Consider the following 13,502-nt stretch of genomic DNA (forward strand, 5'->3'; position numbering starts at 1 on the left):
CAGAGAGAGTGGATAAATGTATCCAGAGTTTTTTGTTAACATGGACGCGCAAGATGTTCAATAAACATGTTAAGTGCGTATATTTTCCCTTTTTTCTCAAGTATGTTTGGTCATGCAAAATGAAATGCAATTAATATAGAATAAAAAATTAATGATATTTAATCATGATTAATCAAAATTAATCCACTGTAACCGATTAAATATTTTAATTATTTGACAGCACTAATATATATTATATAGTATAGAATGTATGTATGTATACTGTTCTAGTATACAGGGTTTTTTTTTTTAAAGTTGTATTTCACAGGAGAGAACCTGTGCTAAAAGATTGAAAACTATTCAAAGTCTCTTTGAATTTAAGCATACATTCTTTGTGTTTATTCTGCATTTATTTCATTATATTGCATAAATGTCTGTTACAAGGTTAAATATAACATTGAAAAATGTAATTGCAACCAGGCTATTGATCAAGTAATTGCAATTAATCGCGATTAATTACAGAAAATTGTGAGATTCATTAGTCAATTTTTTAATCTATTGACAGCACTAAAATAAACAAATTATTTTTCAGATCCAAATCTCTGGAACCCTTAGATTTCAACTTTTCCTTTTTAGGTTTTTAACAGCAACCGTCTTCAGGTGTTTGCTCATTAGTCTTTACCTTACAACATAAAGCACCTCGAGGCTGTTGTGAATTGGTTCTATGTAACTAAAACTTATTTGAATTGTTCTGTCTTTAGACAAAGCCATCCCACTGGGATGGGTGTAGCTCAGGAGGTAGAGCAGGTCATTTGCTAAATAGAAGGTTGGATACCTAACTGCTCCAGTTTACATGCCAAATATCCTTGGCCAAGATACTAACTATCCCCACAAGCTGCATGTCTTTGGACGGTGGGAGGAAGCCAGAGTACCCGGAGTGAACCCACGCAAACACGGGGAGAACATGCAAACTCCACACAGAAAGACCCCGGCCTGATGTTGGAATTGAACTCAGGACCTTCTTGCTGTGCGGCAACAGTGCTAACCACCGTGCCACCGTGCTGCCCACCGTCCAAAGACATGCAGCTTGTGGGGATAGGTTAATTGGAAAATCCAAATTGCCATTAGGAGTGAATGTGAGCACGAATGGTTGTCTGTCCCTGTGTGTTGGCCCTGCGACAGACTGGCGACCTGTCCAGGGTGTACCCCGCCTCTCGCCCTATGACAGCTGGGATAGGCTCCAGCGCCCCCCGCGACCCTGAAAAGGATAAGCGGAAGCGAATGGATGGATGGATGGATGGATGGAAGATACTAACTAGTGATGTGTCGGTCACGAACAAAAGCGAACGACAGGAGCCGGCTGTGTTTTTTCTCTCTCAGCCCCTCTCTCACACAACACGTGAGTCTTGGTGCTTGTGCTGAGCAGAGGGGGGAAGGGTGGTAGTTACACTTGCAGTAGTACACAAACAGAGCAGGAGTAAGAGAGAGAATGAGAGCCAGGGGCAACAACAAGAGACAACACATTAGAAAGGTATAGTAAAGAAAATCAGTGACATCAAGAAAAGAAGCTAAATCTGGAACCATTTCAATTTTACTGACAATACATAGGCAGAGTGTAGAGTCTGCAAGAAAACAGGCACCTGAGAACTGTCCACCCATCAGTGCAATGGGAAGATAAAACAGCTAGTTGAGTGTGATATTAATGAAGGTGCCAGCCAGTGTGTCCTGCAACTGTTGCTGCTGCTGCATCTACAGCATCTTGCAGTATATCACCACAACCACCTGGGACAAACAATGTAGCATGCTGCATCAGGCCAGTGATGTTCCTGGGCCTAGAGCACCGTTCGTCTGACATTCAATGCCAGATAAACAGTGGCCGAAAATGCACCACCAGTTCAGTCAATTTCAGCAGGAAGTCCAGTCGGAACGCTGGGAGCATCAGCCACTGTTGGGAGGTGCAGCAGGTGATGCTGGAATGCTCGTGAGCCCCACAAACAAACTGTTCAAAGTAGTGCACAGCTGCAGCCTGATGCCCAAAAAAAAGGGTACATGACAGGAAAACCCAGTTCAGTCTCTGTGATGGTGGGTAAGTCAGGGGGTGGGAATGGAAATAGAACTAAAGGCCCTAAGCAAAGTTTTCCAATCACTAGCAGTAACAATGTTAGACCATTTAAACTGAGACCATTTAAATGCCCTTTAGTATGTCATTCTTGTGGGCAGGCAGAGCTGTTAAAGCCTGCTAAATTGATAATTATCTGATACAGATGTTTACAAGGGTGGGTATTCCAAAAGAAATCCCGACAGACCAAGGATCAAACTTCACTTCCAACCTGTTGAAGGAAATCTATAAATCTTGGGAACTTACTGGAGCCAAAACAAGTCTCTACCATACGCTAACTGATGCACTTCATTAGAGGTTTAACAAAACCCTGAAATCAATGTTGAGGAAGTTTGTAAAAAAAAAGCTCAGGAAAAGACAATGTCAGAGGTCCACTGGACATACACGAGGAGGTTTGGGAGGGGGCCAGATCTGAAGTGCTCTTCCCTCTCTTATGGGTTGAAAATAAGGGTTTGAACAGTTTCAGGAACTTGATGCATTCTCAATCAACCAGGTAAGTAAATCGTAACGTTTTGAAAAACGCTACGTCCAGATGAACAGAATCAACTTTTGGAGTTTCAGTAACTGGCTCATAGGCTCATAGGATGTGATGGCTGCCTTTTTATCCATTTGTGGATGCACCTTCCTGCCTCTGTAATGAAGGTGTTTATATTTCCACAGTGTTTTTTCTAAAGGAAGGAAACCTTCCTCCAAGCGGACAGAGCAGTGGAGCCGCCAAGGGAAAGCACACGATTAAAAAACTGTATAATTAAAATATAATTTATTATATTTAAATAGTTAAAAAATGTAAAATGAATTAAAACAACCCTGGCCAAGGGGTAACACAATACAAATCAATAAAACACAACATTAAAAGTCCAGTGGCATCCGGCACGGTATAAAAGTCACAAAGAACTAAAGAAATCCAGCAAAGTGGTGTAAAAAGGAAACCCAGCGGAGTCCTCGCCTTACTCCCCGCATTCCGCGTCCCGGTACGCTGGAGAAAGGGAGGGAGCGGCAGTCACTATTCTTTTCAGGCAGTTTTCATTCGTAAAAAGGGGATAAGTCGAAGACTTACCCCGGGTGGGCAGAGCTCTCAACTCCGCCCGCCGCTTCTTTAAAACTGCAAATCAGCACCAGCTCTCCCGCAGTGCACAGGCTGGGCTCTTGTTGCTACTGCCGTCCGACTGTTCGCTCCGCGTCCCTAGTCGCTGGTGCTGTATCGTCCTTTCCTGGAACGCCAAGCTCCAACCGTCTTATGTGTCACTCTTTTCGTGCCGCTCTCAAACCTCATGTCAGGCCTCATGTGTCACGCCATGTGTCACGCCTCTGTGACTTCACCCTGAAGCCTCACGTCAGGCCTCTCGGGCCTCATCTCTTAAGCCTCCGTGTCACTCCAGGCTCTCGTGGGTTCCCGTGACACTCATGGGTGCCTTCATGCTTCGGTCCTCTCTTGCCTCTCGGTCGACTCCTTCCTGTGGTCTGGCAGGCCCTCTTATTGGCCTCTCTGGGATCTCTCGCAGGTGTGATCAGTTTATTATCAGGTAGGGGTGGAGTCTTTCCAGGACAAGTCACCAAATAAATACCATTAAAACATGCAGTAAAACTCATAAAAATAACCCAATGTACAATATTAAAACATTAAAAAGATAAAACACAACAAAAACATGCACAGTAAAAAAACTTAGATAACTTGTCCCTTTCCACCCCGTGACACCTCTTTGTGGTACCACAAATATTGCGCCTCCCTCCATCAAACCGCATATTTCTTATCTCTGAAAATAGCTTGTGTCAGGGTCCTGGGTCTCCTGATCCAGTGTTTTCAGTTCTTTGTGATTTTTGTATTATGTAAAGTTCATTTATGATTTATTCTATGGTTCCTAGGTTTTGATCCCTTGCCCCTCATGTTTCTCTGTGCCCTCTGTTCTGTGTTTAGTCTTCTACCCTGCTGGAGGGTCTGATGGGCCGCTTCAGCCGCCGCCTGTCTTCGCTGGAGGGTCTGAGGGATTCATCCGGCCTGCAATATCACTATCTGCAGCTGCCACGCTGCCGTCTGGTCCTGCGGTTGCCACGTCACTTCCTCGTCCACGTCTAGCATGGCTGGCTTTTCCACAGTCATCTCCTCAGCATCACTGGCCACTTTCCAGGCCGCTGGCTGGATGCCCTGGCCATCGTGGAAGGCCTCCAGAACGGTTTCCACGTTGCCGCCGTTGCTTCCCGCACGGTCGGCCTCCAGAACTGCCCTGTCGCCCCTGTTGCCGTCCGCACGGTCGGACTCCTGTGTTTCCGTCCTCCAGGTCGGCCCCCTGAATTATTTATGAACTGCTCCCTGCAGGCACTGTTTTTTGTGGACGTTTTGTTTTTGGACTTCTCTCCCTCTCTCTCTCCAGGCTGTCTCTTTGCACTTCCTGTGTTACGTTTAAGGTTCACGTCTTGGTGTCAGCGTTTTCAGTTTTGTGTCCTCCCCGTCCTGTCAACTGTAATTGTCCTCAGCTGTGTTCCCTGTGTGCTTTCACTTCCCTCATTACCTTCTGTGTATTTATGTCAGTTCCCCTCAGTTCCATGTTGCGTCGTCCCTCATGCTGTGTGTTTCCCAGTGTCTTCTCGTGTGCATTAGTTCTATCAGTTTCCCAGTTTAGTTTAGTTTAGTATCCTTTTCCCCTGCCCGCCAATACAGCTGTGGTTTTTTGAGTTTATTCCTTGTGTCAGTGAGTTTGCGTTTGGGTCCAATCCCTGCACATAGCCGTAACATGACAGCTTGAGCCTAGCCCCCTTCTTTGGACAGGAGCTGCTGCTGTTCCTGGGCCTAGAGCAAATCCTCCCATAATAACTTTCTCAATTTCTGTAGCTTTGCTCTCAGGTCCAGAACATAATACATTTTATTTTTCCCTGGGCTTGAGCGTTATAAGCAGTTTTCTTTAATAATGTCCAGTATGCTCTGCGGCTTGCTACTGATCAATAACTCAAAGGGAGAAGACCCCGTGGAGGCCTGTGGCACTTCACCAGCCTGTCAGTCTGAGGTTGGCAGATGCTGGTCCAAAGACATTTAATGCCCAGTAATTCATACAGGTCCTTTAGTGTGCAAGACATGAAGGCTGTGCCCTCATGCACTGAAAACAAAAGCAGCAATCTCTATTGCGTTCATTCTCATGAATGAACATACGAATCATGGTCTTATTCAGCTTCCAAACATATTTAATGCCCAGTAATTTCTACAGTTTAAGTGTGGGAGACATGAACAATGTGCTCTGGTCAATCAGTAACACTTACGGGATGCTTACTGAAAGATGAGATGACCTGAAACAGCACCACACTTTTCGCAGAAATGGTGCACACCAACACTACTTTGGGATATCGTGTTGCATGCTCCACCAGAACTAATACAAAGAAATGCGCTCCTGTGAAATGGCACAATGAGCTCCATTCCAATGCACTCAAAGACGACCTCTGGGGCTAGGGGGATCATCGGCGATGATGGGCGGTTCCTGCAGCCGGTTGAGTTGTTGCTGCTCCACTGACGCCTGCTCCCAATACATAAACAATTTTGCCAGTTCCAGTACTGACTGTGTCGATCATGGGTCCATTGTCCCACAACTGGGTTTTGGCATGACTGTGACATCGCCGTTGAATTCCTGATGAAGGTTCTCAGGGCCTTGTTGATTGTATACAGTTCTATAGCTCTAGTTCTTCCAGTAGGTGTTTTGCCCCTGTGGTATTCCTGCCAATTCATTTCTGTGCCTCTCCCATGTGCCCTGCCATGTGACTGTTTATGCCAGTAGATAAGCAGCAGCATGCTGGATCATTTGAAACATAACAGTAAATGTAACATAAACTGCATTACAATATTTAAGACGAGTGATCACAAATATATGTAAATCTCTCTCTGTTGTGAAAAGAGATCGAAGGTTTGACTTTAGATAGCTGCCTAAGCTGAACAAAAGATATTTCCCTTCGCCATACTTATTTGCTTTGTCCTTTTTAGGCACTGGTTCAATTTTCACCCCAAAGTTGTTCCATCTGCTTTGACACAGGATGTGAGAGGCTCCAAGTCCAGGCCCCAAATACAATGACCTCTGTTTTGCTATCACTAAAGACTAATGAAATCAGAGCCAGAAATGTTCTGATACCCTTAAATCCTTCTAACATAGGCCTGAGGGGGTTAGGGTGAGTGTGTTTCAGTGGTAAGTACGGTAATGCACTGTTGGAGGAAGCCGGAGTACCTAGAGAGAACTCACACAAGCATAGGGAGAAACATGCTAACGCCACACAGAAAGTCCCCGGTCACATAGTGAAATCAGGACTTTTGCTATGAGGCAACACTGCTAACCACAAAGCTACCTTGCTGCCCATCAATGTAATTGTGGGTCTTTAAAAAAATGCTTGTACTTACTGAATAATAAAGTAGATTATATCTTTTCTTTCTGTGCTTTTTTTTTTTTTTTTCAATTTTATTTGATCGGTTGCATCTGTAGCATAGTGTTGAGCCAACACAATTTTCCCTTACAGCAAAGACAAAAATGAGCCAGGACAGGGTCAGTGACTGTTTCAAAGCAGTAGCACAATATGAAGCGAAAGCCCTCTAGCCTTTTGGCAAAGCAGAGTCTCTGGTCTAGGTAATTATTTTCTATTAGTGTCAGTGTCATGTTTTTCTAATAACATTTATAGAGTGATAACATTATCAGAAGAAGAACATCTTTATTGTGTTACTATACTATTGTGCCAAAAATAAATACATAAATACAATAAATAACAAAATTTATCCTACGGCTTTCATTTGTTTTTTGTTTTTTTCACATTTGATTCTATTTCAAGCAATGCCAAAGCAATGTTTTGGAGTTATTCTTGGGCCGCACTATGAATTCTTTAATAGGTTGGGCCACGAAAGATACACCGACCCATCCTTGAAATCCGGGGTGATGAAGGATGCATTTGAATTGGGACAGCCTTCGCTGCCTGGCTGTGATGTAATCAGCCTTCAAATGCAGCCTCGGAATTGGGACAAACACAAAGACTCACAAAAAAGACATGATAACTATGTGGCGGGGTGTGGTTTGTAGCTCAGCTGCAGGGGAGGAGTGGAGTAGGGCTGCCACGATTAGTCGACTAGTCACGATTACGTCGACTATTAAAATCGTTGACGACTGATTTAATAGTCGACGCGTCGTTTGAAGCTTTGTAAGATCCCAAAAGACGCAGGAATAAGTAGCAGGATTTAAGAGTGTAATAACGGACTGAAACAGGAGATGGCAGCACTGCATGTACAAGGATGCCAGCTGGCGTTAAACAACGAAGAAGAAGAAGAAGAAGCTGTGTCCGGTATGGTAGCTGTGTCCAAATTCAGGAACCGTGCGGCCCAGCTCAGTTTCCAACAATGGCGGCAGCTAGTTAGTTTTAATATTACTCTTATTATTCTTTCTGGGTCACAAAATAAACTTTTAACATATTTTCAGGCGAGAATGTAGCTGTGTAAACCTCAAATATCTGTTTGGTTTATCAAGACACAAATTTTCAAAAGTGCTCCGACGTTTTCGGAGACATCTGTTACCCGCTAGCTCGATAGCGAGCCGGGGGCAAGGCTCACTAGAGCCGTGAGAACACCGGACTCCCAGCAAATCGTTTTCAAACCCACCGCCCTCTTTCGCTACTCAGGTTAAACATGATATATGAGTCACTTAGATAACTTAAAAATTTTATTGTTTGGCTTTTTTCAGTATTTTATTTGTTCCTGAGTAAATCGGTTTGGCTGAGATTAAAGTTATAGTTTTTACACAGCTGAATAAACGTCAAGCAGACAGCTGATTATCAGAAGTGTGAGATGCTCGAGAATATACTCCGGTGTCCTGTTATATTTTAGATAGCAAGGAGTTTATTAAACTTCACCGAAACAATCTGCAAATTTCATAAAAATGAACTATCATCTTGTCTTTATTGTTAGTTAGCACATACCTTAAACACTTCAAGCTGTAAGCTAATGATAGTTATATAAGAGCAGATGCTGCTGGTGCAATAAGCTGTAGTTTTACGTCCAATGGATGATGATCTGATTAGTCGACTAATCGCAAAAATAATCGGTGACTAGTCGACTATCAAAATAATCATTTGTGGCAGCCCGAGAATGGAGCAACGGGTTCAAGGGTGTGGTGTCAGGGAAGCCTGGCCCACACAGCTGTTTTCCATCACCCTGTCATGCCTCCCTACTTCAGTAGGATGTCGGGACCTGACAAGAAAGGTGTGGCACGGAACAAGGCACCTGCACAGGTGCGAACATAAACATTGCAAATAAAGCTTCCATGTACCATCAGTGCTTTGTGCCTTGGGTCCTTTATTCTCACAAACAAATTATGGCATTTTCCTGCAGACTTCTTCCACCCATGACAGATCCTCAAGGACAGTATCCTAAACCCAACTATTCTCTAGTTTGGGAACTTTAATGTCTCAGACCAAATGAACTTACAAGAGACAAAACAATTGTCTGTTCAGAAGTGGATATTAATGAATGGGCATCCACTACTAGCTACTCTGTTCTATGCACTTGAGCTTAAGTTGTTTATTTACTTTGTATCCCTATATATCACTAATTTAGAACCAGCAAACTTCTGCATGGTAAGGACATTACAGTGTCTTAGCTATCACACCATTAGACTTTCTCCCTAAGAACCCCCTAACATGAAGTGCTTTGGTGGCAGTGGGAAGGAAGAAACTCCCATTTACGAGGAAGAAACCTCCAGCAGAACCAGGCTCAGGGAGGGGTGGCCATCTGTCATGACTGGTTAGGAGTGAGTGGAAGAAGACAGGACAAAGACATGCTGTGGAAGACAGCCAGAGATTAATAATAACCAATAATTAAATGCAGAGAGATGTATAAACACATAGTGAGTAAAAAGGGTGAGGAAGAGGAAACACTCATTGCATCATCCCCCAGCGAGCTACACCTATTGCCTTAACTATATGCTTTGTCAAAAAGGAATGTTTCAAGCCTAATCTTAAAAGTAGAGAGGGTGTCTGTCTGGAAGCTGGTACTCTAGAAACCACAAACAAACCCACAGTCTGAGAGCAACGTGCTCTATCCGGGTGATACGGTAATATAAGGTCATTAAAATAAGATGGAACCTGATTATTCAAGACTTTCTTTGTGAGGAATAGGATTTTATCTTTGATTATGAATTAACATAAATTTTGATGGACAGGATTTCTAGGTGCAGCCAAGTGGCGGAGGGCTTTCACTTCGGTGGCCGCAGAATCTCATCTCTGTTTGTCGTGGATGATGTGGTTCTGTTGGCTTCATCGGGTAATGGCGTCCAGCTCGCACTGGAACGGTTCACAGCCGAGTGTGAAGCAGCGGGAATGAGGATCAGCACCTCCAAATCCAAGGCCATGGTTCTCAGCCGGAAAAGGGTGGAGTTCCCACTCCAGGTCGGGGATGAGTTCCTGCCCCAAGTGGAGGAGTTCAAGTATCTCGGGGTCTTGTTCGCGAGTGATGGGAGAAGGGAGCCGGAGATCGACAGACGGATTGGTGCTGCGGCCGCAGTGATGTGGCTCAGAGTAGAGCCGCTGCTCCTCCACATCGAAAGGAGCCAGTTGAGGTGGCATCCTGGGCGCCTCCTGGGTGAGGTGTTCCAGGCATGTTCCACTGGGAGGAGGCCCCGGGGCAGACCTAGGACACGCTGGAGAGATTATATCTGTCGGCTGGCCTGGGAACGCCTTAGTGTTTCCCCGGATAAGCTAGAGGAGGTGGCTGGGGAGAGAGAGGTCTGGGCTTCTCTACTTAGGCTGCTGCCCTGGCAACCCGGCCCCGGATAAAGCGGAAGCAGATGGATGGATGGAATTAACATAGAGCCTATGAAGGGAAGCCAATACAGGAGAAATATGATCTTTCTCTCTAGTCCCTGTCAGGACTCTTGCTGCAGCATTTTGGATCAACTGAAGGCTTTTCAGGCAGTTTTTAGGACACCCTTAATATCCTTAATCCTTAATCCTTAATTCATAGTAATGAATTATAGTAGTCCCGCCTAGAAGTAAAAAATTGGACGAACTACTTTTTAACCTGTTTTTTTCACTCTCAGATAGTAAAGTAAGATTCTCTAGCTTCATGTAGAGCTTCTTTATAGAGTATTTTTCTAGGCTAAATGATGATCTTCTAAATTAGTGAGACACCATTTCCTCTCCAGCTTATGAGTTATCTGTTTTAAGGTGCGTGTTTGAGAGTTGTGTTAGGGAGTCAAGTACAAGAATTAAAAACAACAAGAACAAGATAACAAGATAATCAACCTTGGTGCGAGTAGTGTTCAGGTAGCTGCTCTGTACTGTGCTGGCACACGGCATTGAAGAAGATGACAGTGGATGAATTACATGTATATCCTTAAACTTACTTACTTACTTAGCACTTTCAGAAAGACATCTACTGTGATGAAATCTATTCTCTACTACTGTGTAATCAATTATTGTAAATGTAAATGTTATCAGGAAATGATCGGACAAAAGAGGTTTTCAGGAAAACTGCTCAGTTTCTATGCCACATGTCAGCACAAGATCCAGAGTGTTACTGAAGTGGGTTGGTTCTTTTTGCATTTTGAAAGAAACCAATTGAGTCTAATACTGATTAAATCTGTTTCGAGGCTGTCTTTTTTAGTATTTACATGGATGTTAAAATCACCTACAATAATTATTTTATCTGAGCTGAGCACTAAATCAGATAAAAAGTCTGAGAAATCAGTGTAGTGGTAGATTGCAACCACTGTTTGGATTTAAGGAAATAGGATTATTTTTTTTGAATAGCACTGAGGTAAAGTCTAACGTGGAGCAGCTTAAGTATATCAGGGTCTTGTTCACAAGACGAGTTCAGCCATCCAGGAGTCCCTCAGACTACAGCCAATACTCCTCCAGACGAAAGGAACGAGTTGAAATGGTTCGGGCATCTGAGACAGATCCCTCCTGGGCACCTCCTGAGTGAGGTGTTCCAGGCATGAGCTAATAGTAAATAGATAACTATAGTTATATCATCATTTTACAATGCAATTGCCAGAAAGGAGTGCAAAGAAATGAAGAGTGTAGTAAGAGGCTTGGAGTGATATGAAATATTTCACAAAATATATTTGATTTTTCATTCAGTATGACCTGTAATTAAGGCAATGAACACTGCAGCATGTTTACAGAGGTCAAGGAAAAAAAAGTGTTTTTTCAGTTACAGCTATTTACACATGAGTGAAATTATTAGAAACACGAAAATACATGTGTATGAGGGAGGCATGGGGAGAGATGAACATGCAAGGAGTAGATATATTGAAGGCAGATACGTGCGATTAGCCATCCAAAGCAACAGATACTGCACAAGAGAGTTGAAGAAGAGAGTGCAGACAGGATAGACCAGTGTCAGCGGGGATTTTGTGACAGATGGAGAGCAGCAAGAGTGAAAGGGAAGGTTCACGAGATGGTAAAGAGACCTGCTATGATGTATGGAGATGGTGGTACTGACAAAAAGACAGGAGGCTGAACTGGAGGTGGTGGTGGTGTAGGTGGAGTTGACGACGTTGAGATTTTTATTGAGAGTCACCGGAGTTGATAAAATTAGAAGTGAAATCAGAAAAGCTAGAGAGGCAAGGTTGAAATGATTTGGCCATACAACAGAGGGATGGTTGATATATTGGATGTTGAAAATAGAGTGCCAGGAAGACCTCAGAGGAGATTCATGGATGTAGCGAAAGAGGACATGTAGATGGTTGGTAAAATACATTATGGATAAAGTCACTGCGTTTTTCAATTTAAAACCAGTTTTGTGACAGCAGCTGTGCTGGAAGATTGTTTTTCTGTTTTCTACTTCTGAAATATATCTGGAGAATAACTTTTGTTACATTTTGTTATTAAAGCATTCAGTTAGATTAACAGAGGGAAGACTTCCTACCCTTGCTGGAGGTTATTCTTGTACACTTACTGAGCTTGTCCTCATGGGCTGAAGTTTGTGTCCTGCCATTTGACCTTTGCCCTAATCCAGATGAGGAAGTCTGGTTTTGACTTTGCACTGGAGTGGGTCTCTGGACCAGGTTGCTCTCACTGCCTGCCCTCATCAGCCTCTCTCCAATCCGCAGCATGCACGAGCGATTGAACTGCTGTTCTTTTCTTAAGCTGGGACTTCTAGAACCTGCTGATCCCGGTTGACCAAGATGGGTGGAGGACTTTGGCATCTTTGCTGCTGAGCAGAATATTAGTTCTATACTCCAGGGTTCGTCCTTTTCTTCTTCCAGAGTTTTGGCTTCTTCAAGTTTTGTCTTCAAAAAGTAATTTATGCTGTTTGAAAAAAAAACTGAAGAAAGCTGCCACAGTCTCCTTCCTGTGTGTCCGTTTTTTTGTTTTTTTTTTAGGGATTGAAAATGTTTTGGTTTTGTCAGGTTGTCTCTTTAGTTCATGTTATCCTCCACCTCTGTGGGCTTCTGTTTGTCCAGCTCCACTCCGCTGTTCTTCAATCTTGGATCAGTTTGAGTTTTCTTAATCCCTTTTCAGCTCTTGTTATCTGTGTACTGCAGATCTGTCCCTGTGTTAACAGTAGCAATCATTGTGAAAAGCTGTGGCTGCTCACAGAGTGTGAAGCCCTTTTTCTCTATAGTTTCCCCTCTGCTGCTGTCTCTCTGCCAGCACTGTGCTCTGTGTGTGAGCCTCAAGTCCTCGGGCATAGCACACTAGCTCTCTCGCTTTTCCTTTCTCTGTTTTACTCTCTCTCTCTGCCACTTTCTTCTCTGACCTATTCCCACTATGAATTCTGTTGTTTCCCTATTAAAATTTTTCAGCTTTCACTTCCTTCCACTGTCAGGACTCAGCCGTGTTTGCTGAATACTATGCTCTTCTCAAGACACTTTGCTCTTTTCACTTTCTAACAGACTGATGTATGTTGATATCTCAATTCCCACATTAACCAGACATTATTCCTTTTTGTTCATTTCAACACTTTTTCCACTTGCTTCTAACATTGATGAATACAATATCCAACTTCTTATATCCATGTTTCATTACATCACCTTTTGGAACATTTCTGTAACAAACAGTAATGACACTTAAGTTTATTCAATTCAATTTTATATAGTGCCAAATTAAAATAACAGTTGCCTCATGGCACTTTATATTGTATGGTAAAGACACTACAAAAATACAAAGAAAACAGAGAAAACCCAAACAGTCATATCACCCCCCTGAGCAATAGTGGGAAGGAAAAACTCCCTTATAACAGGAATAAGCATCCTACAGAACCAGTCTCAGGGAGGGGCGCACATCTGTGCGACTGGTTTGGGGTGAGGAGAGAAAGACAGAACAAAGAGATGCTGTAAAAGAGAAACCGAGATTAATAATGACTAATGATTAGAGGCAGAGTGGTATTGGCATGATTATGATAGGACTTAATTGAGCAGTCATGTAGGAATATCTAAAAGGCACGTGGATG

General features: G+C 43.2%; 1 protein-coding gene across 1 annotated transcript in view; it reads right to left on the bottom strand.

Moving 5' to 3' along the window:
- Positions 1-12,255, bottom strand: part of LOC146614196 (uncharacterized) — a 94,117-nt gene extending 81,862 nt beyond the window's left edge. The window contains exon 1 of the mRNA XM_085377615.1: positions 12,006-12,255. Within this exon, the coding sequence (XP_085233741.1) occupies positions 12,006-12,255 (250 nt within the window). The remainder of the gene's footprint in view (positions 1-12,005) is intronic.
- Between the last annotated feature and the right edge of the window lie 1,247 nt (positions 12,256-13,502).

This window comes from Diplotaxodon limnothrissa, linkage group LG18, assembly GCF_057381915.1.
Source record: "Diplotaxodon limnothrissa isolate DT_005_m linkage group LG18, D_limnothrissa_male_GT1.1, whole genome shotgun sequence".
Lineage (NCBI taxonomy): Eukaryota > Metazoa > Chordata > Actinopteri > Cichliformes > Cichlidae > Diplotaxodon > Diplotaxodon limnothrissa.